Source organism: Salmo salar, chromosome ssa16 (assembly GCF_905237065.1).
Source record: "Salmo salar chromosome ssa16, Ssal_v3.1, whole genome shotgun sequence".
Taxonomy (NCBI): domain Eukaryota; kingdom Metazoa; phylum Chordata; class Actinopteri; order Salmoniformes; family Salmonidae; genus Salmo; species Salmo salar.
In genome coordinates, this window is record NC_059457.1 from 27,060,953 (window position 1) to 27,086,760 (window position 25,808).

A 25,808-nucleotide genomic window follows, 5' to 3' on the forward strand; every position below is an offset into this window, starting at 1 on the left:
CCCAAGGATTCCAAAGCACTGACCGCTCTGTAACAAGTTGTTCCCGTGACCTTCCAGTACTTCCTGATTGCACATTATATCACATTGGTAAACAGTTTTACTGTATTTTGACAAAGTTGGTATGTATGGGATGGTAATATATTTTAGTTGAATTAACCACAGGTTTTATAACTTTGAATAGACGCGTGCACCATTGAATCAGAGGCTACTTCTATAGTCAGAAGCTGTTACAATACTGATAACATGCAGAACTACAGTAAAGCAAAAAATACTTTTTTTGGACATCCGACAGGGATCGCTCTTATTACAATTACAGGTTTAAAAATATATATAAAAAAATCGATTTATTTATTTGAGGTTTTTGCGCAATGAAGTCTTTTGAGATGCACCATCTAATTTTCAAGTATCCAAATGAAAAAACTTAAACAAACCTAGAAAGAAAATGCATAGAAACAAGAATAATAAGGCAACTACTGTCTAATATTAATAACAATGAACTGGGAAGTCATACTGAGACTAGGTTCAATTTTTTTAGATGAGCCCTGCATAAATACATCAAACATACAGTACCAGTCAAAAGTTTGGACACACCTACTCATTCAATGGTTTTTCTTTATTTTTACTATTTTCTACATTGTAGAATAATAGTGAAGACATCTAAACTATGAAATAACACATATGGAATCATGTAGTAACCAAAACAAGTGTTAAACAAATCAAAATATATATTTTTCACATAAAGGGGCGCAAAAAAACTAAAAGCAGCTTTACCCATCTCTGTGGAGAACAAAGGGGCCTCCAGTGTTATCCAAGCCTGTGACCGGGTTTGGTCATTTGTAAGTCTAAATTCAATTAATGATGATACAGTTGAAGTCGGAAGTTTACATACACCTTAGCCAAATACATTTAAACTCAGTTTTTCACAATTCCTGAGATTTAATCCTTGTAAAAATTCCCTGTCTTAGGTCAGTTAGGATCACCACTTTATTTTAAGAATGTGAAATGTCAGAATAGTAGAGAGAATGATTTATTTCAGCGTTTATTTCTTTCATCACATTGCCAGTGGGTCAGAAGTTTACATACACTCAATTAGTATTTGGTAGCATTGCCTTTAAATTGTTTAACTTGGGTCAAACGTTTCGGGTAGCCTTCCACAAGCTTCCCACAATAAGTTGGGTGAATTTTGTCCAATTCCTCCTGACAGAGCTGCTCGAACTGAGTCAGGTTTGTAGGCCTCCTTGCTCGCACATGCTTTTTCAGTTCTGCCTACACATTTTCTATAGGATTGAGGTCAGGCTTTGTGATGGCCACTCCAAATCCTTGACTTTGTTGTCCTTAAGCCATTTTGCCACAACTTTGGAAGTATGCTTGGGGTCATTGTCCATTTGGAAGACCCATTTGCGACCAAGCTTTAACTTCCTGACTGATGTCTTGATGTTGCTTCAATATATCCACATCATTTTCAATCCTCATGATGCCATCTATTTTGTGAAGTGCACCAGTCCCTCCTGCAGCAAAGCACCCCCACAGCATGATGCTGCCCCCCCTGTGCTTCACGGTTGGGATGGTGTTCTTCGGCTTGCAAGCGTCCCCCTTTTTCTTTCAAACATAACGATGGTCATTATGGCCAAACAGTTCTATTTTTGTTTCGTCAGACCAGAGGACAATTCTCCAAAAAGTACGATCTTTGTCCCCATGTGCAGTTGCAAACCGTAGTCTGTATTTTTTTTTTATGGAGGTTTTGGAGTAGTGGCTTCTTCCTTGCTGAGCGGCCTTTCAGGTTATGTCGATACAGGACTCGTTTTACTGTGGATACAGATACTTTTATACCTGTTTCCTCCAGCATCTTCACAAGGTCCTTTGCTGTTGTTCTGGGATTGATTTGCACTTTTCGCACCAAAGTATGTTCATCTCTTGGAGACAGAACGTGTCTCCTTCCTGAATTTTTTTTCTGAGGTCTTGTCTGATTTATTTTGATTTTCCCATGATGTCAAGCAAAGAGGCACTGAGTTTGAAGGTAGGCCTTGAAATACATCCACAGGTACAACTCCAATTGACTCAAATGATGTCAGTTGGCCTATCAGAAGCTTCTAAAGCCATGACATCATTTTCTGGAATTTTCCAAGCTGATTAATGGCACAGTCAACTTAGTGTATGTAAACTTCTGACCCACTGAAATTGTGATACAGTGAATTATATGTGAAATAATCTGTCAAACAATTGTTGAAAAAATTACTAGTATCAATTAAAAGTATCATCAGCATATAAGTGAACATGTGAATTCTGACAAGTTAGAGGCAATTCATTTTTGAATATAGAGAAAAGAAGGGGGGCCAATACTGAGCCTTGAGGTACTCCTCTACGGAGTCCAGAAGTAGTGATTTGTGTCCTTCTCTTGTCATAAGATATGTATGGATCCAGTTTAGTCAAATGTTAGTAAAACCAATGTTTTAAAGTTTGCCTAGTAAGATCCCACTGGGAATCAATGTTGTTTCCACATAATTTCAACACAACCATTCCATGTGATGACGTTGAATCAACGTGATAAACTGATTGGATTTGCAAAAAGTCATCAACGTAAGGGCGTTTTGTCTTTTTCACCCAACTTTTAACCTAAATCCATGGTGAATTTTTTTATTGAGTTCACATTAGTTGACAACTCAACCAAATGCAAATCAAACCTAGACATTGAACTGACATCTGTGACCATTGGGACAGAATAATCAACTAAATCAAATGCATTTGATTAATCAATAAAAATGGCACCATTTAGTTTTCGTTGGTCAGATGATATATATTTTAGTGTCACTAATGCTGTAGTAGTAGAATTGTTCGGTCTAAAGCCAGATTGAAAGGGTGAAATTTACTTCTAGGTATTGAGATATTTGGTAATGTATTAATTTCTCAAAGACAATTACTGATTACTGATATAGGTCTATAGATATGTGAGCCTAAGGAAGAGGGGTCAGTTGGGTACATTTCCATACAAAAGGTATTTCACCAGTTGTTAAAGACATGTAGAATAGATCGGCTAGACTAGAGGATACATTATAACATTAGCAGCACACTTTATAAATATGGGTTCCAGTCCATCCAGGACAGCTCCTTTCTTGATATTAATTTAATTGAGGAGAGGCAGTATATCAGTTGGTTTAATCTTTATAAAGTTACATTTCTGATTTGCGGTGTTGATCTCCTGGTTCCAAGTGTCCAGGCTGTATCACATCCGGCCGTGATTGGGAGTGCCATAGGGCGGCACACAATTGGCCCAGCGTCGTCCGGGTTTGGCCGGGGTAGGCCATCATTGTAAATAAGAATTTGTTCTTAACTGACTTGCCTAGCTAAATAAAGGTTAAATAAAAATACATTAAAAAAATACCTACAGAGCATTGGGGAAGTATTCAGACCCCTTTTACCACATTTTGTTACTTTACAGCCTTATTCTGAGATGGATGAAATAATTGTTTTCTTCTCTTCAATCTAAACACAATACTCCATAATGACAAAGTGAAAATATGTTTTTAGAAATGTTTGCAAATGTATAAAAAAAAAACTGAAATATCACATTTATGTAAGTATTCAGAAACCTTTTACTTTGTTGGAGCACCTTTGGCAGCGATTACAGCCTCAAATCTTCATGGGTATGACGCTACAAACTTGGCATACCTATATTTGGGGAGTTTCTCCCATTCTTCACTGCAGAAGCTCTCAAGCACCGTCAGGTTGGATGGGGAGTGTCGCTGCACAGCTATTTTCAGGTCTCTCCAGAGATGTTAGATCGGGTTTAAGTCTGGGCTCTGGCTGGGCACTCAAGGACATTCAGAGACTTGTCCTGAAGCCTCTCCTGCATTGTCTTGGCTGTGTGCTTAAGGTCATTGTCCTTTTGGAAGGTGAACCTTCGCCCCAGTCTGAGGTCCTGAGTGCTCTGGAGCAGGTTTTCATCAAGGATGTCTCTGTATGTCTTTGCTCCGTTCATTTTTCCATCTATCCTGACTAGTCACCCAGTCCCTGCCACTGAAAAACATCCCCACAGCATGATGCTGCCACCATGCTTAACCGTAGAGATGGTGTCAGATTTCCTCCAGAAGTAATGCTTGGCATTCAGGCCAAAGAGTTCAATCTTGGGTTCATCAGAGCAGAGAATCTTGTTTCTCATGGTCTGAGAGTCCTTTAGGTGCCTTTTGGCAAACTCCAAGCAGGCTGTCATGTGCCTTTTTACTGAGGAGTGGCTTCCATCTGCCAGATTGGTGGAGGAACTCTAGAGCTATGTCAGCGTGACCATCGGGTTCTTGGTCACCTCCCTGACCAAGGCCCTTCGCCCCCGATTGCTCAGTTTGGCCGGTCAGCCAGCTCTAGGAAGAGTCTTGGTGGTTCCAAAATTCTTCCATTTAAGAATGATGGAGGCCACTGTGTTCTTGGGGACCTTCAATGCTGCAGAACCTTTTTGGTACCTTTCCCCAGATCTGTGCCTCAACATAATGCTGTCTCGGAGCTCTCTGTTTTTCCTTTGGAATTATGGGTCATTGTGTGTAGATTGATGACAAATGTTTTATTTAATCAATTTTAGAATAAGGCTGTAACGTCACAAAATGTGGAAAAAGGGAAGGGGTCTGAATTTTTCGAAGGCACTGTAGCATGAATGGAATTATGGGTGGAATTATTATTTGAGGTAACAGATGAGCTAATAGGTGAGAAATAGTGATTAAAAACATAAGCTATATCTGCTGGCTCATGAATGTCCTGGAGGATTAGTTGCTGAATGGGTTGATTATTTAACCTATTTTAAAAGGTAATACAGTATGTGTATTAACAAAACTGCTGTGCTTATTTTTTAATTCTTTATAAGACTATCCATGTAGAACAAGGCTTTTGCATTTCTAATTTTAGTTTTACTGGCGTTTCTTAATTTTTCTATAAGATTCCCAATCAGTCTGATCTTTGGTTCTATGAGACTTGGCCCAGGCTTCATCTCTTTCTCTGAACAGATGCATAAAGCTAACACATGGAATAGTTTTAACATGGTCATACCATGGATCATTTAACTATTTGATTAGGAATTTTAGGACCCCTTTAGGTATATTTTTGGGGGCATATAATATTTTCCTTGACCTTTACTACTATAGCCCATAGAAACGCATTGAATAAGACATTCATAAATACCGAAAAATAATAAAGTTCTGAAGTGTCTGTCCTATATCTAGGACATACACTTTATTTTTGTTGCCACAAAACTACCTCCATACTTCCATTAATTTGTATGCGTTCCCTTCAGACGAGTCCTGTGACACTTGTGGGTGCCGTAGAGCAAATCGGAGAACACCATTGTGTTCGTGAGAGTCTCATATTTCTATAATAGTTTGTAGGCCAAACCGTTCGGACGCTACAGACGTTTTCGTGATAAGACCAAATTTCGGGATGTCTCAAGGTCTGACAAACACCACTGTAGCTCGGCCACCTTCCAACGCAGATGCAGATGGCCGACATAGGCGGAAGCAGATTGCAATGCAACCCATGCAAAAAAATAGACTTAAGGAGTTGAGTTGTATTAAGGGACATTTACTTGACCCTCTCCTTGTACTGTAAAACAAATTGCACTCCCTCCGCCACAGAATTAACTACAAATAATGTTCAAGACCAAAATAATAATAACTGTAGAGACCCTGTGTTTATATACGTGGATATCTACTTTCCACTTCAGCATGCTGAAGTGGCACAGTAGATGCCAAGCAGGGCTACGGGCCAGAAGGTTGAGGGTTCACTGACCACCACCGATGAGCTCACTCTCCCTGCCTGTTTCACTACACTACGATCAGAGCTGGCTGCAGAGAATGATCAGCTAAGGGCAATCAGATTTTCAACATTATGATGCTAGTGTTCTTTAGGCTTTCCTGAATAACTGGGCATGCTTGGAGCATATGTAGCCACATTATTAAAGGACGACTTGGGAGAATGATGATCCACAACAGACAGTGCATCTCAGTATCAGAAATAAGAATACAGCCAGACTGGCCTGCTACTGTGCCTTTCTAAACCTTATAAACTGCAGAGAGTAGGCCCACAACTGATCCAATTGGAATGAAACATTCAAATCACAGCGCTTTTGCTCCAATATTCAAATGAGATTTTCACTGCAGCCTAGAGTACAATGTTGTACTCCCTTGAAAATAATAATGCAATTGTTCATTGCATTGTGGTGCTTTAGGCTAGTTTAGGTAGGATAATTGTATTGTCCCTAAACAAGATCAATAGGGGAGCTTTTTGAGCTGTGTGGTATGATTGCTAGTTAGCCTATTGCAGATCTGGACGAACAATCCACCAACCGCTATTGTCACTATGAATGGTGGATAGAGGGCAGGAGAGACATTGCAGTTGACTTTTTTTCTATCCTAGCTAAAGTGACTGCACCTCAAAAACTGTGGCCCCTCAGGGCAGCTGCCAAGAAGCTGTGGGACTTGAGTGCCTCCATGGTTGGTCTGGCATGATGGACCTGATTACCACCAGGACTGACCTAGCCTTTAGAATGAAACTATACACAGCAGTCAACACATATTACAATCTGATGATGATGAACTCTGTAAGTGAAATGCATTCAAAATCATTGCATTTGGTAAGAAACTGTTGAATGACAAGTGCTTTAGAGACATTTATTTAGAATATACAGCAAACTACATACAAAAATACTATGCATCAAAATATGTTTAAACAGAAGGAATATCTCACAGTTAAGTTACATGGCAGCTGTATTAACTTTTACTTCAATTGCCATAAGTGTAAATTATATTCTAGGGGAACAACAACCACTAAAGTCTGTATTTACGTTTGTAGTGTCCAGATATTAAACTCAGCAAAAAAAGAAGCGTCCCTTTTTCAGGACCCTGTCTTTCAAAGATAGTTTGTAAAAATCCAAATAACTTCACAGATCTTCATTGTAAAGGGTTTAAACACTGTTTCCCATGCTTGTTCAATGAACCATAAACAATTAATGAACATGCACCTGTGGAACGGTTGTTAAGACACTAACAGCTTAGAGACGGTAGGCAATTAAGGTCACAGTTATGAAAACTTAGGACACTAAAGAGGCCTTTTTACTGACTCTGAAAGATGCCCAGGGTCCCTGCTCATCTGTGTGAACGTGCCTTAGGCATGCTGCAAGGAGACATGAGGACTGCAGATGTGGCCAGGGCAATAAATTGCAATGTCCGTACTGTGAGACGCCTAAGACAGCACTACAGGGAGACAGCACGGACAGCTGATCGTCCTCGCAGTGGCAGACCACGTGTAACGACACCTGCACAGGACCGGTACATCCGAACATCACACCTGCGGGACAGGTACAGGATGGCAACAACAACTGCCTGAGTTACACCAGGAACGCACAATCCCTCCATCAGTGCTCAGACTGTCCGCAATAGGCTGAGAGAGGCTGGACTGAGGGCTTGTAGGCCTGTCCTCACCAGACATCACCGGCAACAACGTCGCCTATGGGCACAAACCCACCGTTGCTGGACCAGACAGGACTGGCAAAAAGTGCTCTTCACTGACGAGTCGCTGTTTTGTCTCACCATGGGTGATGTTCGGATTCGCATTTATCGTCGAAGGATTGAGCGTTACACCGAGGCCTGTACTCTGGAGTGGGATCGATTTGGAGGTGGAGGGTTCGTCATGGTCTGGGGCGGTGTGTAACAGCATCATCGGACTGAGCTTGTTGTCATTGCAGGCAATCTCAACACTGTGCGTTACAGGGAAGACATCCTCCTCCCTCATGTGGTACCCTTCCTGCAGGCTCATCCTGACATGACCCTCCAGCATGACAATGCCACCAGCCACACTGCTCGTTCTGTGTGTGATTTCCTGCAAGACAGGAATGTCAGTGTTCTGCCATGGCCAGCGAAGAGCACGGATCTCAATCCCATTGAGCACATCTGGCACCTGTTGGATCGGACGGTGAGGGCCAGGGCCATTCCCCCCAGAAATGTCTGGGAACTTGCAGGTGCCTTGGTGGAAGAGTGGGGTAACATCTCACGGCAAAAACGGGCAAATCTGGTATAGTCCATGAGGAGGAGATGCACTGCAGTACTTAATGCAGCTGGTGGCCACACCAGATACTGACTGTTACTTTAGATTTTGACCCCCCCCCCCGCCCCCCCTTTGTTCAGGGACACATGTCTGTGGAACTTGTTCAATTTATGACTGTTGTTGAATCTTGTTATGTTCATACAAATATTTACACGTGTTAAGTTTGCTGAAAATGAACGCAGTTGACAGTGAGAGGACGTTTCTTTTTTTGCTGAGTTTATGTTGTTTTGTCATGGAACTGATGTATGAAAATACATGTCCTGCTCTATCTACAAAACATTTGGAGAAACAATATTTATTTTTCTCTTGGGCAATTTAGAATTTACGATAATGAAGTGCTGATTTCCATAATCTCTTTAATTGTACTTAAGGCATATAAGTCATAGGATTTGTATGTTTTCTGAGCCTTTCAAATTTGGCAGGAAACCAACGGCACTAAAACAAAACACCTTTTGGTTGCATTGGAACTTATAAATAACTTTTTGATCCACCTTCTTTTCCGATAATTTGTCTTGAAGGCACTGTATACAAGTTTACTACAAAACAATCCAACTCCCTTTCATACTAGAGCTACAACATACAAAACATAACAACACATTTTTTTGTATTTCTAGTAAGCCCATCTGCATTTTGAATGAATAACATAATTCTACACAACCAGCTGGCTTGTTGGCTACACATGTACCTCCTACTGTATGTGTCCTTAGGATTGCACATCTAAAGGACTTGATTGGCCAACAAATAATTATTATTCATATTGTTACATTCAAATAGTTTTTGTGATTTTTAAATGTCTAGAAATGTAATGCTTTTGAATCTCTCAGACATCAGTTGTTACCTTGAGATGTTGCTAGTGTCTAACCTGTAATGTTGAATAGGTGGTGCTGATATTCTAAGAGCATTCATAACATTTACAACTGTATAAGCAAGTTATATTCTTGTTACACTGGTTTTCTAAGAGGAAAGGTTGAAATAAAAATAAAAATCTACAAAATCAGGACATTTCCTTTAGAAAAGTTTTAAAAAATGATGTGGTGAACATTGTTACATCTACAAACAATGAGTCCCACTACAGCTCCTCAAAAGCAGAGAGTTGTTTCATTTGCTCCACTTGCATAGAGTGCCTCCTTACAAGTTTCTTCTTTGACTTGAGCTGGCCTCTATTTGGTGAGTTTGCTGCTACTGGAGCTATTGATCTGAAACCTGAGGCAAGAGGCGACGAGGGCTTGCTGCTGGTTCCAATGTCAGGTATGGGAGGGTTGGGGTTGAAGTTCAGGGGGGGTAGATGGCCAGGCCGGGTATGGGAAATGTAGTCCAGCAGCAGGGTCCCTGAGCCTCGCCTCTCCAGGAGGCCTGGTGCGCACCGTCGTGCTGTGCTGAGAGATGACGTGCTGTTGTTGATGTCTAGGGACTCCCTGGAGTTGGTCAGCATGGCTAATGGAGACCCATTGAGTTTCTTCCTTTCTAGAGGAACCTTAGGAGAGTCCAGCATGCCACAGTCTGAGTACAGCTGGGAGTCTGAGTCATAGTGGTCAGTGCCCAGCCATCTCCTGTAGACCGTGTCTCTCAAACTGTCTGGCCCAGTGTTACTGCTACTGTCCTGCTCTGCAGGGACGGTGCTACGCCGGGCTAGGGGCTGGTGCTGCTGACACAGACTCCTCTCATATGCCGATTTGGAAGTTGGAGGGACAGATAATGAGGACAAAATTTGTGGAAAAAACACATCCTTGCCATCCACACTGTTTTGTCGAGACAGAGTCGATCGCTTGGACAGAGAAAGTCCATTGATGCCTGTGACAACGTCCTCATCAGAGGTGGTTCTCTTACTCTCCTCGTGGGCCGCAGCTGTAGCGAGGACAGAGGGAGCGATCAGCCCCCAGGGCTCTGACTGCAGACGCTTCAGCTGGGGTAAACGAGCACGCTTGGGGTTGGCTGGTCGCCGTGTGGGAGAAGTCGGCCCATTGGGAAGCTTTGCTGCTGTGCTGGACGATGTTTTCAACTTTGTCTGGAAACTGAAGATAGTGTTGTGCTGCTCGGCTGAGTTAGGTGAGGAGGAGGTGTTGAGCTCAATGTCAGAGGGAGTGGTGCAAAATGCAGGGGAGCCCTTATCCTCTAGCTCTGGGGAAGGGGGGGCATTCAGGTACTGCTTTGTGGTTTTGGTGCCAGAGGGTGACTTGTCTGTGGTGATAATGATGACCTCTTTGCCCTTGGCTTTACATGCATCTAGGAGACCCTTTAGGGTCTCCTTATCGTCTGCGTTAATGGCATAGACCAGAGCAGAGGCCCCACTCCTGTCTTCCAGACTTGGGTCTGCCCCATTGGTCAACAGGTGGGACACCACCTCATGTCCCGCCCTCTGGCTGCAGGCGTGCATCAGGGCTGTCCGGCCTGCTTTATCCTGGATGTTGGGATCAGCCTTGTTATCCAGTAGGTACTTAACCAGCTTTGCCTTACTGACGCTCTGCGGGTCATTGTGTTTGGACATGCAGGCCACCATGAGCGGTGTCTCTCCTTGCTCGTTGCTCTCATTGATGTAGGCACCCCCATCCAGCAGGACCCTGGTGAGCCGCAGGCGTCGGAGCCACACCGCCTTCAGGAGAGAGTTCCCGTCTGTCCGCAGCTCTAGTATGTCTGCCATCATCGCCAAGACAACCACAGATAGTGCCCTCCCTCAGCGGTGAAAGGCAGTCACAACCTGCAGCCCTTCAAACAAAGCATAGATTATTTTGCATGATATTTTGCTTAATATATAGGTCGGCTTACTGATTCATCCATCTAGTATTATCACAAACACACAAGCACAATGGATACTTTCCAAGCCTCTCCTAAGACTACCACCAGGAGGCAGTCTGTGTGCTAAAAATCTATTTTATTAAGACATGAACAGGTATGGAAATTGTGGAAGGAACTTTATACCTATTTAGGTCGTTTTATTGTCAAAACAGTAAACTGTGCTAGTGGCAACGAAAAATATATAATTTTGTGAATAGGGGCCTAAACTTGTATCTTCTGTAAGCTTCCATATCCCTGTGTAAAACATCAATTCGATGGAAGAATGTGCATTATAGCCTATATGTAATCAAGCCATTTATCTTGAATGTATTGCTTGTTAGATGTAGATGGGCAATAGCCTAGTATTCAATATTGTAATGTTATTTTGTTAATGTTGCTCTGTAATTGACCAATTAATCCCAGATCCAAGCCTATAAATTAATTAGTTGAACTTTTCGATCATAAAAGACCAATAATAAATAACATGACATATTGAGATAATCATATGGTTGTAGAAAAAAACATCGTCACCATAAGCGTTAATCATCCTTGAAGAGTTGAGTCGGGTCACATGTTTTCCGCAAAAACATCTATGTAATGTTCAGATTATTTTTTCGTACTCGATTCAACGACAACTAAAATGTGTCTTCTTCGGGTAGGCTACCTAACGTGCATTATCTGTTGAATAGATTCCCATTCGACTAGGCTATACCGCGTCGCTGTCCATTGGCCTCATTTTGGATAACTTGTGTTAGAGACGCGCATCTGTTAGAAAACGTTTCACTACAACATTCCTAATCTGTTGTACAATTTAGGCGACTTTTTTTTACAGACATATAGTATTTACTATGATTCCTTTATGTCGTTAAAATAACAGCAAACTTGTTATCAACACAAGTAACCTGAAGGACCACAATTTAAAGTGTTATTTTGACTCCTCGCATAACCATGGACTCCTCACATTTAATATTCTCATTAGCTAAACTCTCTTCCATTGTCGAATTATAGTATACTAGTCTACTCAAAAGTGTGTGGGCTTTAAAATGTTGGTATGAAGCCTTGGATATTGGACATTACATGAATAGTATATTAATACGTAGACTACGGTTTTTTGTGTGAAAATAACCTGCATTAATCCACATATTCTTATGTTCAAGATATCAAGAAGGTGTAAGTGTCATTCCACCACTTATCTTACCTGATGCAGGCTTGTCATGTTCAAAGGTGTCCCAATGTTTTGTCATTAGCGACCCTGAAACATAATGGGAAAAAAATGAAAATACAAGGTTCTTCTTTTATAGTCCCTGAATTTATTCGGAGCTTCTCAAATACTGTCCTGGTTTAGGTTCAGAGCTCTGGCAGCATAACGCATCATGCTCCTCGCTTTTGTTATGGAAACGCACTAAATCAATCCATTAGGCAGCATTCCTTTCACTGCGCATTCAATAACCACAACCTCAAGATACTGAGGTTGTAAATAACTTATTTTTTTTTGCCAGGTGAATGAAACGTGCATTTTCTTGACGTCAGAGTCGACAAAAATAAAGATTGCGTCTGGTGAGAACCTCTGTCATGCATCACACAAACAATCCAGTTCTACCTTCCAATAAAATGGAAAGGTTCACAGTTTTATAACACATGTTTATATATAATGACAACATTTTTTTTATAGATTAGCTTATGTCCCACTCCCACAACATAGGGAGAATCAAGATTCAGTATATACAAAAAGTATAATTGAATATTTTTGAACACTGGAAGTTATACAGTTTCATGCGATCATTCATATTAACATCACAGATGTTGAGCCAGGGAAGGTGGCTGTCACTTGTCTGCCCTATGACAGAAGTGGAAGACTTGTGCTGATGTCATCTCAGGGTGTCCACATGTCCAAGACATCAAAATTGTAATTTGGTTGCAATATTTAGCCCTCCTGAACACAAAAACAAATACACTCATGTTTATTTCTTGAATACACATTGCAGATGTTTTTTTTACATTTTTGTCTTGGATTTATTATATTGCAAAAATAATGGGTAAATCATCATCTTGAAAACAGGACATGTTTACAGCACAATTAAAGGGGCCACAACTTGTTCCAGCCATCTCAGCCATACTGCCTAATAGGGACATTTCTATTTATAGGTTGCTATGAGACAGCAGAGAAGCAGTTCCTGATGAGAGCTATGGAGTTCTCAGCTTTGCAAGGAACAGGTAATCAGAACAATAACATTGCACCAAGAAACAGGAGGGCTCTTATGTCATTTACCCAAATGTATTTGTTGATGTTTTCCATTTGCACAAAGAATCCCAAAGCCCATTGATCATTAGCCCTTATGACCCCTGCATTTTTCCTCATAGGGGACAGATTTATCACTACTCTGATGTTGCAGGACTTTAACAGTCAAGGATGTCAGTGATTTTCCCCCCCTAGTGATTGCTTGACAGACTCCTGGGAAATGTTGTTATTTACCAGGGAGGCACATGGGAGAGGTGGTTTATGGAACAGCAGGGAGTCACCTACTTCCATGCTTGTGTTCATCCCAGGAACTGATAGAAAGTCATTATGGCTGTCTGGCTATTCTGTGTAGAAACAGTCCACATGATTCTTGGTACAGACACCTCTTAAACAGGAGAGGTAATCCAAGGAAAGGGCATTGCCTAGATGTAGATCTCTGAGAGGTAAAAAATAGGTAAAATATAATGGAGTAAAGGTGTTCTAATGAGTGTTGTCAAGCAACAAAAAGGGATCTTTGTTGGTGGGTGTAAGCAGGGAGGCTGTAATATACCATGATAATTAGAATAATGTAGATGCTGAAATAAGACAGTCGGTATCATTTTGAGGTGAGGGGCTAGTCAATCCACACTGGTGCCACTTCAGGGAGGTAGATTATGGAGTGGGGATCATAACACAGGGCAAAGCCATATTCCCCAAGCTTACCGGTCTAAGCGCGTTCATTAACTTGGGAACTACAGACATCAGCAGTCTCCATATGATCTTTGCCCCAACGCTGCTGTCGTCTGCTGCATATTAAAGGGGAAATAAATAATGAAAACAGAGAGCATAAGCGCTGTCACCCATGGGACAAGTTCCCATCTTCAGATATCTTACATCGCACTAGCCAATTAAACTCAACTCCCCGATATACATCACATCCACGAAGTTGAGGGGCAACTAGTGTGGGTGGACTGGAGCTCCGACATCACGTAAAATTAAGTTTTGATAAAAACTACGGATTTCAGCACCCAAAGAATAGCACGCAATTACACAGTATTTTTGTGTGCTGAAATCTATTTTTTTTCATGTGATGTCAGCACACACTAGTCGATGCCAATGTTCCCTCTAAGCTGCACGCATGCGCGCCACGCAGAAGACATTTCTGCTCATGCAGAGATGCATGAGATTGAACTTCACTCAACTTTCTAGTTTTCCCCTTTAGTTAACACTATCAACATTTCCCTTTACTGTGGGAATTGTGATCGAATCAATGCAATATTAGCCACTTTCAATGTTACATACCAAAACGAACTATGCAAGACTTAGTATACAAAACTGTAAGAGATTTTCTAGTAGGCAGAGCGCATTGGCCTAGGATTAAATTGCATTGACTGGGATGACTCAGGCCTGTACTCTACACAGACCTGTCTGTCATAACCAATCAGAGCTGCAGTAAGCTTACATGCAAATAGTTGTTACCATATATGGATCTGTGCCATTCACTTTGAGCTAGACTGTGTTTATAGCATGAGTAGATGCGCTTGTTAGTATGTCAAAGTGAGAGCTGCATGTTTCCACCTGTGCACATTTGTTCATATTCTTTGCTAGTTAGTGAGTTATTAGCCCAGTTATAGCTGATTTCTAGTCAACAATGGGGGAGTGGTTGCTTCCTACAAGAGCACATAATGTGTGCTTTTCTAGTCATCTTTGAAAAGCCAGTCAGGTAAAGAGCTTTTTTTATGTCTTATAGGGGCACTGTTGTATTTTGAGACAGTCTTAACTAAGTTACGTAGCCAAAAGGCAGAGGGTAGCATAATTTGTCTGATTCTCTCTAATAATGTTATGGGAATAATAATGCATTTTTATTTGTAAAGTGGTTTCTTGCATCAAACAACAACATTTTCAGTCATCTTCTTGTCTGAAGGACAAGTGGATTAACAGATTAATGTCAAGCCTTTTTCAAAAGTATCATGGAATGTAGGCCTACATTGAACACCACACATTTGCTGCTATTGTAGACTGGATGACAGATCAGCTATTTCTATGTTAAAATGTTATGGGATCCATTTTGTTTTTGATGGTAGGCCACTCTGGAGGGCCTACATTATGATCAAATAACCACATTAGTCTACTTGGCCACTGTTAACTTAAAGCAGGTACGGCCTCAGCGGTCACAGTAAATGCGCACCGGAAGTTGCACAGAATTTTCACAATGTTGAAGTTTGCGCTCAGCAGAGATGAAATTTGCTCAGTGATGAAAAAAATGAGAGGGGACATTGGTCGCCGCTCAACTCAGTTGATGTGAAGTACATCCTGGAGTTGAGTTTAATTGGCTAACATCACACCTGCTGCACTGCCTCCTTCTAAATATAGGATTTTGTCTCTCGACTCTGATACCATGCGATGCTTCTCGATGGGCTAAAAGAACAGGGGGTGTATTTCTGGATCATACCTATGAAAAGTTCAAGATTGACATAAGTGGAACAACATCTTTCAAAATTAAGACATTTGAGAGTTTATTTTGTTTTAATTAGACAACCCACAACAAGTTCAGTATGAAATCCCAAGAGATCTGGCGGGTTTCCCAAGATACAGTCTTATGGAATCACATCTAATGGTAGGAAACAGCAAGACATATCCCAAAATAATAATGTACAAGTTAGATCTCTGTACTAGTTTAGCATGGTCTTTTTTTTATGATCAACTGATATCAACATGAGTGAAACTGAGTGAGACAGTTGAAATTTGAATTCTACTCAGATGCTATGCCAACTTATGATGTACATTTGGCCCTGTACTCCATCATTTTGGATTTGAAATCAAATATTTCATATGATGTGACAGTACAGAATGTCATCTTTTATTTTAGGGTATTTTTATACATATCCATTTTGCCCGTCTTACCGTTTTAGAAATTAAATAATTTATGTACAGTTGGGGCCAAATATATTGGCACTCTTTCAGTTTTCTTAAATAATTAAAATATCCTCTAAAATAAGTAAAACAATTGAAATACTGTCACGACTTCCGCCGAAGTCGGCTCCTCTCCTTGTTTGGGCGGCGATCGACGTCACCGGCTTTCTAGCCATCGCCACTCCATTTCTCATATTCCATTAGTTTTGTCTTGTTCCATTACATACCTGGTTTTCATTCCATAATTACTGCATGTATTTAGTCCACTGTTCCCCTCCATGTCTTTGTGTGTAATTGTTTGTTTTGTATTGTGGATATTGTCAGGCGCTTTACTTTTGCTGTGTTCCATGTTTTTGGCACGTTATTGTTTTTATGTGCTGTGATTATTGGAACGGAATTAAAGTGCGCCTGTTCACTACACTCTGCTCTCCTGCACCTGAATTCGCCTCCCATACACACCCTTGACAAATAATGTTTATCTACAATGTTATTGGAATTTCAACAATGCAGAACAATTTGTTTTGTAAACTTAAGTTTACCATTTTATTTTTGAAAATAAAGACAAATGGCATGGACAAAAGTATTGGCACCCTGGAGCTAATACTTGGTTGCACAGCCATTGGCCAAGATAACTGCCAACAAATGTTTCTTGTAGCTTGCTGCACCTCTCTACTGGCAATTTGGCCCACTTTTCAGCAGCAAAATGCTCTAATTCTTCAATATTTGAGGGGTGCCCTCCACCAACTGCTGTTTTTAGCTCTCGCCACAGGTTATGGATGTGATTCAGATCTGGACTCGACGCTGGCCACTCCAGAAAAATTCTGCGTTTTTTTTTCTTGAAACATTCCATGGTGCATTTGTTTGGGGTTGTCTAGTAGCCTAGTGGTTAGAGCGTTGGACTAGTAACTGGAAGGTTGCAAGATCGAATCCCCGAGCTGAAGGTAAAAATCTGTTGTTCTGCCCCTGAACAAGGCAGTTAACCCACTGTTCCTAGGCTGTCATTGAAAATAATAATTTGTTCTTAAATGACTTGCCTAGTTAAATAAAGGAAAAATAAAATGAGGTTCCAGACTAACAGTTCTTGTGCTGATGTTGTTTCAAGAAGCAGTTTGGAACTCGGTGGTGATATTTATGCGCTACGCACTTGGTGGTCCCATTCTTTGAGCTTGTGTGGCCTACCACTTCACAGCGGAGCTGTTATTGCTCCTAGAAGTTTCCACTTTACAATAACAGCACTTACAGTTGACCAGGTCAGCTCTAGCAGGGCAGAAATTTGATGAACTGACTTGTTGGAAAGGTGCCATCCTATGACGATGTTACTTTGAAAGTCACTGAGCTCTTCAATAAGGCCATTCTACTGCCAAGGTTTGTCTAAGGAGATTGCATGGCTGTGTGCTTGATTTGTATACACCTGTCAGCAGTGGGTGTGGCTGAAATAGTCAAATCCACTCATTTGAAGGGATTTCCACATACTTTTTTATATATAGTGTACTTCTATTGAAATAAATCTGCCTCTGTTCCATGTCCAAACAGAGAGGACTTAAAAGGTTTACAGAACAAGCTGCATATTTTCTAGAAGGGGCTGTTTCAATGCTACTCATTATCAAAAGAGCTTGTTATTTTCATTCTCTTGATGAATTCTCTCTTAAACTGGGGTTTCTTTAGACCTCACCACAGTATTTATTAACATATTTTTCCAAAACAGGTAGAGATATCCCATATTTTTTTGTGTTGTTACAGAGATGGATGTTGGTTGTGGAACTGAGACAGTTGTCTCTTTAAAAAGTGAGTCTGACATTCTCATGGCATTTGGTGTCTCAGCGATTGTATCAACTGAATGTGTGGGCAGTGACAGCAATGAAATGGCATGAACCCCGCTGCAGCTTGGTCCTGGCCCTATATATCCTCCCTACTTTTTCAGTTTTGGGAAACATTTCCTGTATGTTTTGCAAATCCGTTACCCTCTGCTTATGTTATTTGGATCTAAGCAGTGGATAATATAGGGATTTCTGCTTCCATTTATTAGATTATGTCCCTTGATGTACGATCCATTTACAGTCCCCCTTCCTATTGTCTTTTGATATTGAGATGTGTTATGCTGTCACACCGGAAGCCTTGAAATGGTTCCGCTCTTGCTTCACTCTGCCGATGTCCTCTCAGATCTCACAGTACAGGCCAACACCTGCCCCTCTCCTGGCTAACAGTAATTGTTTAAGAAGAGAATTATTCAAGAGCATTATACAGGCAACATTTTTGCTGGGTGATTATTGTGTGTGGTGGCCGTATCCTAGGAGATTGGTGAATATCTAACAAGGAGTTTGGTACTCATTTTGCAGAGTGGGTGCTTTGATGTCCTCTGTGTTGGATTTTTCAGTTTCTCCTCAATATCCCTCCTAACGAAGCAGTAAGCCTAAAGGTTTAGCATTGGTTGCTTATTAACAGTAAACTCCATATTGAAATAGATAACCTCTCATTGGCCTGCATTAATCAAACCGTCAAATGCTAAAACTAGGACTGTAATGCCATAGGTCACAGCGATACCATGTCCAACAATCCTGGAGACCATCCTCTATAAGGCCGATGGTTGTTAGGCATTCTACCTGCATCTTATGTACCTTCAGATTGTTCTACTGTGTGTTTTAAGGTTAGACCATTGTTTATGTTTCGCTTGTTGTCAGATTCCCAGAGTATCTGCTGTAGCGCTACTGACTGCAAGTGGAATAGTTGCCAAATGTACACTACCCTTCAAAAGTTTGTGGTCACTTAGAAATGTCCCTGATTTTGAAAGAAAAGCACATTTTTTGTCCATTAAAATAACATCAAATTGATCAGAAATACAGTGAAGACATTGTTAATGTTGTAAATGACTATTGTAACTGTAAACAGCAGATTTTTTTTATGGAATATCTACATAGGAACACAGAGGCCCATTATCAGCAACCATCACTCATGTGTTCCAATGGCACATTGTGTTAGCTAATCCAAGTTTATAATTTTAAAAGGCTAAGTGATCATTAGAAAATTATTTTGCAATTATGTTAGCACAGCTGAAAACGGTTGTGCTGATTTAAAAAATCAATAAAACTGGCCCTCCTTTAGACTAGTTGAGTATCTGGAGCATCAGCATTTGTGGGTTCGATTACAAGCTCAAAATGGCCAGAAACAAATACTTTCTTCCGAAACTCGTCAGTCTATTCTTGTTCTGAGAAATGAACTATTCCATGCAAGTAATTGCCAAGAAACTGAAGATCTCTTACAATGCTGGTACTACTCCCTTCACAGAACAGCGCAAACTGGCTCTAACCAGAATAGAAAGAGTGGGAGGCCCCGGTGCACAACTGAGCAAGAGTACAAGTACATTAGTGTCTAGTTTGAGAAACAGACGCCTCACAAGTCCTCAACTGGCAGCTTCATCAAATAGTACCCACAAAACACCAGTCTCAACGTCAACAGTGAAGAGGCGACTCCGGGATGCTGGCCTTCTAGGCAGAGTTGCAAAGAAAAAGCCATATCTCAGAATGGCCAATGAAAAGAAAAGATTACGATGGGCAAAAGAACACAGACACTGGACAGAGGAACTCTGCCTAGAAGGTCAGCATCCCGGAGTCGCCTCTTCACTGCTGCTTGTTCCCCCCGCTACCATCCGGAAGGTGAGGTCAGTACAGGTGCATCAAAGCTGGTACCTAGAGACTGGAAAAACAGCTTCAATCTCAAGGCCATCAGACTGTTAAACAGTCATCACTAACACAGAGAGGCTGCTGTCTACATACAGACTTGAAATCATTGGCCACTTTAATAAATTGATCACTAGTCACTTTAATAATGCCACTTTAATCATGTTTACATATCTTGCATTACTCATCTCATATGAATATACTGTATTTTATACTATATATTGCATCTTGCCTATGCCAGTCTGTCATTGCGCATCCATACATTTACATTTCTATATTCTTATTCCATTCCTTTACTTAGATTTGTGTGTATTAGGTAGTTGTTGTGGACTTGTTAGATATTGCTGCGCTGTCGGAACTAGCATTTCACTACACTCGCAATAACATCTGCTAACCATGTGTACAGTGAGAGGAAAAAGTATTTGATCCCCTGCGGATTTTGTACGTTTGCCCACTGACAAAGAAATTATCAGTCTATAATTTTAATGGTAGGTTTATTTGAACAGTGAGAGACAGAATAACAACAAAAAAATCCAGAAAAACGCATGTCAAAAATGTTATAAATTGATTTGCATTTTAATGAGGGAAATAAGTATTTGACCCCCTCTCAATCAGAAAGATTTCTAGCTCCCAGGTGTCTTTTATACAGGTAATGAGCTGAGATTAGGAGCACTCTTAAAGTGTGCACACTCTTAAAGGGAGTGCTCCTAATCTCAGTTTGTTACCTGTATAAAAGACACCTGTCCACAGAAGCAATCAATCAATCAGATTCCAAACTCTCCACCATGGCCAAGACCAAAGAGCTCTCCAAGGATGTCAGGGACAAGATTGTAGACCTACACAAGGCTGGAATGGGCTACAAGACCATCGCCAAGCAGCTTGGTGAGAATGTGACAACAGTTGGTGCGATTATTCGCAAATGGAAGAAACACAAAAGAACTGTCAATCTCCCTCGGCCTGGGGCTCCATGCAAGATCTCACCTCGTGGAGTTGCAATGATCATGAGAACGATGAGGAATCAGCCCAGAACTACACGGGAGGATCTTGTCAATGATCTCAAGGCAGCTGGGACCATAGTCACCAAGAAAACAATTGGTAACACACTACGCCGTGAAGGACTGAAATCCTGCAGCACCTGCAAGGTCCCCTTGCTCAAGAAAGCACATATACATGCCCCTCTGAAGTTTGCCAATTAACATCTGAATGATTCACAGGACAACTGGGTGAAAGTGTTGTGATCAGATGAGACCAAAATGGAGCTCTTTGGCATCAACTCAACTCGCCGTGTTTGGAGGAGGAGGAGTGCTGCCTATGACCCCAAGAACACCATCCCCACCGTCAAACATGGAGGTGGAAACATTATTCTCTGGGGGGGGTTTTCTGCTAAAGGGACAGGACAACTTCACCGCATCAAAGGGACGATGGACGGGGCCATGTACCGTCAAATCTTGGGTGAGAACCTCCTTCCCTCAGCCAGGGCATTGAAAATGGGTCGTGGATGGGTATTCCAGCATGACAATGACCCAAAACACACGGCCAAGGCAACAAAGGAGTGGCTCAAGAAGAAACACATTAAGTCCTGGAGTGGCCTAGCCAGTCTCCAGACCTTAATCCCATAGAAAATCTGTGGAGGGAGCTGAAGGTTCGAGTTGCCAAATGTCAGCCTCGAAACCTTAACCTGATATGGCTAGGGGGCAGTATTTTCACAGCCGGATGAAAAAACATACCTGATTTTTAAACTGGTTACTACTCTTGCCCAGAAACGAGAATATGCATATTATTAGTAGATTTGGATAGAAAACACTCTGAAGTTTCTAAAACTGTTAGAATGGTGTCTGAGTATAACAGAACTCATATGGCAGGCAAAAACCTGAGAAAAATTCAACCAGGAAGTGTAGGATCTGAGAAATGTAGTTCTTCTTTCTAGTCCCTTTCGAAACTACAGTATCTGTGCTGTTACGTTGCACTTTCTAAGGCTTCCATTGGCTGTTTAAAGCCTTCAGAAAGTGGATTGAGCCTTCTCCTGTCTCTGGGCAGAGTATAGGAGCTCAGTTACTGAGTGGTCTGCCTGAGGACAAAGAGATTGGATATGCGCGTTCCCGCGAGCACGCTGTTTTTTCTTTTCCTCCTTGAATGAATACACTATTGTCCGGGTTGGAATATTATCGCAATTCTACATTAAAAATACCATAACAATTTATTTTAAACAGCGTTTGACATGCTTCTAAGTACGGTAATGGAACATTTTGACTTTTTGTGTCTCGAATTGCGCTCGCGCATTACCTTTTGGATAGTGACACAGATTAAGGTCATTCTGTGCCTTCCATGTATTTTGCCATACTAGTAGATTAATATAAAGAGCAATCTAAACGAGAACTTATTGCTGTGTGCATCCGATACATTCATACTGGAATGATTAAAGAAAGAGCTGTTGGGTTTATGGAAACCGCTGATTTGTCTGCACAAGGAATTTCTCTGAAAATACTTGAAGTGTTGCAACCCCTGGAGTTGGATCCCACTCTGTGTGTTTTTTGTTGTTGTTGATGGCGCTTCAGTCATGTCAGGGAACAGAGGGGTACGTGTCCTACTAAAGCAATCATTTAAGCAAGCATTATATGTGCATTGCAACTCCCACCGTTTTTGAATTTGGTTCTGTACACCGCGGCAAAAGTGTCGACATGTCAGTTCTTTTTTTGACACAGTAAACCAGCGACACACATTTATGAGTGGATCCCACAGACATGCTCCATTCATAGAAGTACAGAAAGAGTTGCATCCTGATAGACCATGTATCGAGCTAGAAAGACGCACGGCTGTACGTTGGAGTTCAAAATCAGGGTCTGTGAGTAAAATGCTGTTACTGCTAGATGTCATTTTAGAAGTTCTTGCAGATTTTTCAGAGGCTTGTGGACAAACCAAATTAGAAGCCGATGCCCTCTTACAACAAATCCAGAACAATACGTTTTTATTCCTGTTAGTCACATTTAGTAAATTGTTTGACACTGGTGATCTTGCTATCAAGAGATTACAAAGCTTTACATTATCTGTGACGGACTATTTTGGTTTAATTGAAATCCTCAAAAGCAGCTTTTCTACGTTCAGAGATAACTCAGGGAGAGACTTTGATAAATTTCTCAAGCTAACTGAAGAGATGATGATTAAGCATGATATTAGTAATTGGGATGGGAGCGCATCACGGCAGTGAAAACTGCCTGTAAAATTGGCAGACAGCGTAGTCACAACTTCATTAGGGAAAACATCCAGCTTCAAGAGTGACAGTGAGCTGAGGCAACTTTGGAACAATATTCTAGACAGACAGATTACCGAGTTAAACTCAAGATTTCAAGAAGACGCATATGGGATCATGCAAGCGGCAGCCTCCTTTTCCAAAGATTCCCAAACCTGCCTTAAAGAGCAGCTGAAGACCACATGCGATCATTATGCAATATCAGTTGAGGATGCTGAATTCACTGTTTTTATTCAGCAGTTGAGTCGCAAAATAAACTTTCCTCCATAATGAGTGTACTTGACTAGCTGCCCTGATGATATTTTCCCTAATATAAACTCTCTGTTAAGGATCATTGTTACACTTTCAATGACAATGCGGTGTGGAGAGACTTTTCTCAATGACAAGCGCCCGGCTGAACCACTTCAGTTTGCTGTCTTTTGAGCGTGAACTGACAGATACATTGGATTATGATGAAATCATCACCACATTCAACTCAAAGCCTCACCGTCTGCGCCTTGTAATGTAGGTCACACCTTATGATACGTCTACTAAAAGGTAAGGTACCTGTTTTTAGTACTACTGCCTGCCGTGGTATAAATGGTAATATCAAATATAGGCTTGTTTGCCCATCAAGATTAAAGTGTGCCTGAAGATGAGTTTTATGTTTTTGGCAAGTTGGCAAGTTGGCAACTGGTCTAAAGTTCTGGTCTTATTTTAATATGCTGGAATAGGTAATTATTTATATATGTAACAAGGTTGCTCAAAGTACTATGCACTAGTATAAAATGATTGTATTACGAAATAATATACGGTGCACATCGCAAAATAAATGTAATAAACAAGTAGAAAAAATGCCTATCCAAATTTCTCTAGGCCTATCCCCCCCAAAAAATCTGGCTACACCCCTGGTCCGTAAGGTACAGAACGGCAGGCAGGCTCAAGGTCAAGGCAGGCAGAATGGTCAAAACTGGAAGCACTAGAAAACAGGGACTAAAGAGAACCGGAGTACGGAAAAACACACTGCTAGGCTTGACGAGACAAGACGAACTGACAACAGAAAAACAGAAAATACAGGTATAAATGCTCAGGGGATAATGGGTAAAATGGGAAACACCTGGAGGGTGGTGGAGACAAGAGCAAGACAGGTGAAACAGATCAGGGTGTGACACAGCTAGCCTTCAACATATTATTATAGCCTACATATTCCTCTTTGTTTATTGATCTCAATTGAATTGTGTCCATTTTCTGATTTAGAAAGGTTTGCACAAATATGAAAAGATAGATGGTATCATCAAAAAACAATATCAATGTAGATCATACAAGGGACAAACATTACCTTAAATTGAGAAGATCTTTACATTTTTCAGTTATGTGTTTGCACCTGCTGCCCTTTGAAATCCAAATGTTTCAGTTGAGCAGTTAGGTTCCTGCAAGAACCCCAACCAACTAAGGTTTCTCAATGAACCCCATGGGGTTCTTGGAAGAACCTTTTGGGGGGCATTTTCAGTGCCAATAACCCTAAAGTTTTTTTCAAAGTTCTTTGAGGATCTTAAGTTTTTAGAGTGTACATATATGCATAATTTAGAATTATGAATATAACTTTAGTTGTTCTACAAACGTTAAGCTATATGTTCTGATTTTTAATACATTTAAGGCTGAATGATGCGACTCTAATGATGATTTGAAAAAAGTTGCTTGAAAGAAATTAGCTCTGCTTATTTTTTTTTGGCAGGCTGCAGTCTCTCATTCACAATTTGACAAGCACTTGATAATGGGTTGAATTTCCAGGCGCCATCCCCTTTTGTGTGGCTGTAATTCCCAGTAAAAAAATCAATGCCACTGACCGTTGTGCCCTTGGGCTGAATATAATAATGATAATTTCCTTCTCCCTGAGTGCTGCATGCTCCGAAGAACCTCTCACTCATGGCTTTCCATCACGTGATTGTGTCTTTCTTACAGGCTACAAGTGAGGACAGACACATCGGGGACGCGACTACGCACGTCCTTATCCAATTCTGAGGTGCATATTGAAGACATTGGAAGAACTGTCCACATTTACTTTTCGTCAGCCAACAAGATGAGTAGGCCTAACAAACAGCAAAAGCATTAGCCTATGTCAATCTACTGTTCCCCATAGTACAAAAGTTGACCTTTTCTATCCTGTGCGAGAAATGAATATTCCAAACATAGTCTGGGACAGTTGTGGGATGCGCTAGATCCCAAATTAATACAACCACTAACAGAAAAAAAACTATTTTACTCAATGAAGCTGACATAACAGATCAGAATGTTTAGCTTAAAATGTTGATAAACTATTATTACATCCCTCTAGTGGTGTGGGGGCTGTGCTTTGGCAAAGTGGGTGGGGTTATATCCTGCCTGTTTGGCCCTGTCCGGGGGCCACAGTGTCTTCTGATCCCTCCTGTCTCAGCCTCCAGTATTTATGCTGCAGTAGTTTATGTGTCGGGGGGCTAGGGTCAGTCTGTTACATCTGGAGTATTTCCCTTGTCTTATCCGGTGTCCTGTGTGAATTTAAATATGCTCTCTCTAATTCTCTCTTTCTCTCTTTCTTTCTTTCTCTCGGAGGACCTGAGCCCTAGGACCATGCCTCAGGACTACCTGGCATGATGACTCCTTGCTGTCCCCAGTCCACCAGGCCATGCTGCTGCTCCAGTTTCAACTGTTCTGCCTGCGGCTATGGAACCCTGACCTGTTCACCGGACGTGCTTGTTGCACCCTCGACAACTACTATGATTATTATTATTTGACCATGCTGGTCATTTATGAACATTTTAACATCTTGACCATGTTCTGTTATAATATCCACCCGGCACAGCCAGAAGAGGACTGGCCACCCCTCATAGCCTGGTTCCTCTCTAGGTTTCTTCCTCGGTTTTTGGCCTTTCTAGGGAGTTTTTCCTAGCCA

The 25,808-nt window shown here is 41.2% G+C and overlaps 1 protein-coding gene and 1 long non-coding RNA gene across 2 annotated transcripts in view; one reads left to right on the forward strand and one right to left on the reverse strand.

The window, feature by feature from the left end:
* The window catches only part of LOC106573486 (uncharacterized), a 30,058-nt gene extending 5,157 nt beyond the window's left edge, over positions 1-24,901 (forward strand). The window contains exons 2-4 of the long non-coding RNA XR_001321356.2: positions 12,348-12,405; positions 12,994-13,062; positions 24,842-24,901. This is a non-coding gene — a long non-coding RNA (uncharacterized lncRNA). The remainder of the gene's footprint in view (positions 1-12,347; positions 12,406-12,993; positions 13,063-24,841) is intronic.
* On the reverse strand, positions 8,175-10,730 carry LOC106573485 (ankyrin repeat domain-containing protein 34C-like). Its single transcript, XM_014148573.2, has one exon. The coding sequence runs from the start codon at positions 10,715-10,717 to the stop codon at positions 9,146-9,148; it is 1,572 nt and encodes a 523-aa protein (XP_014004048.1). The 5' UTR covers positions 10,718-10,730; the 3' UTR covers positions 8,175-9,145.
* Positions 24,902-25,808: the final 907 nt, after the last annotated feature.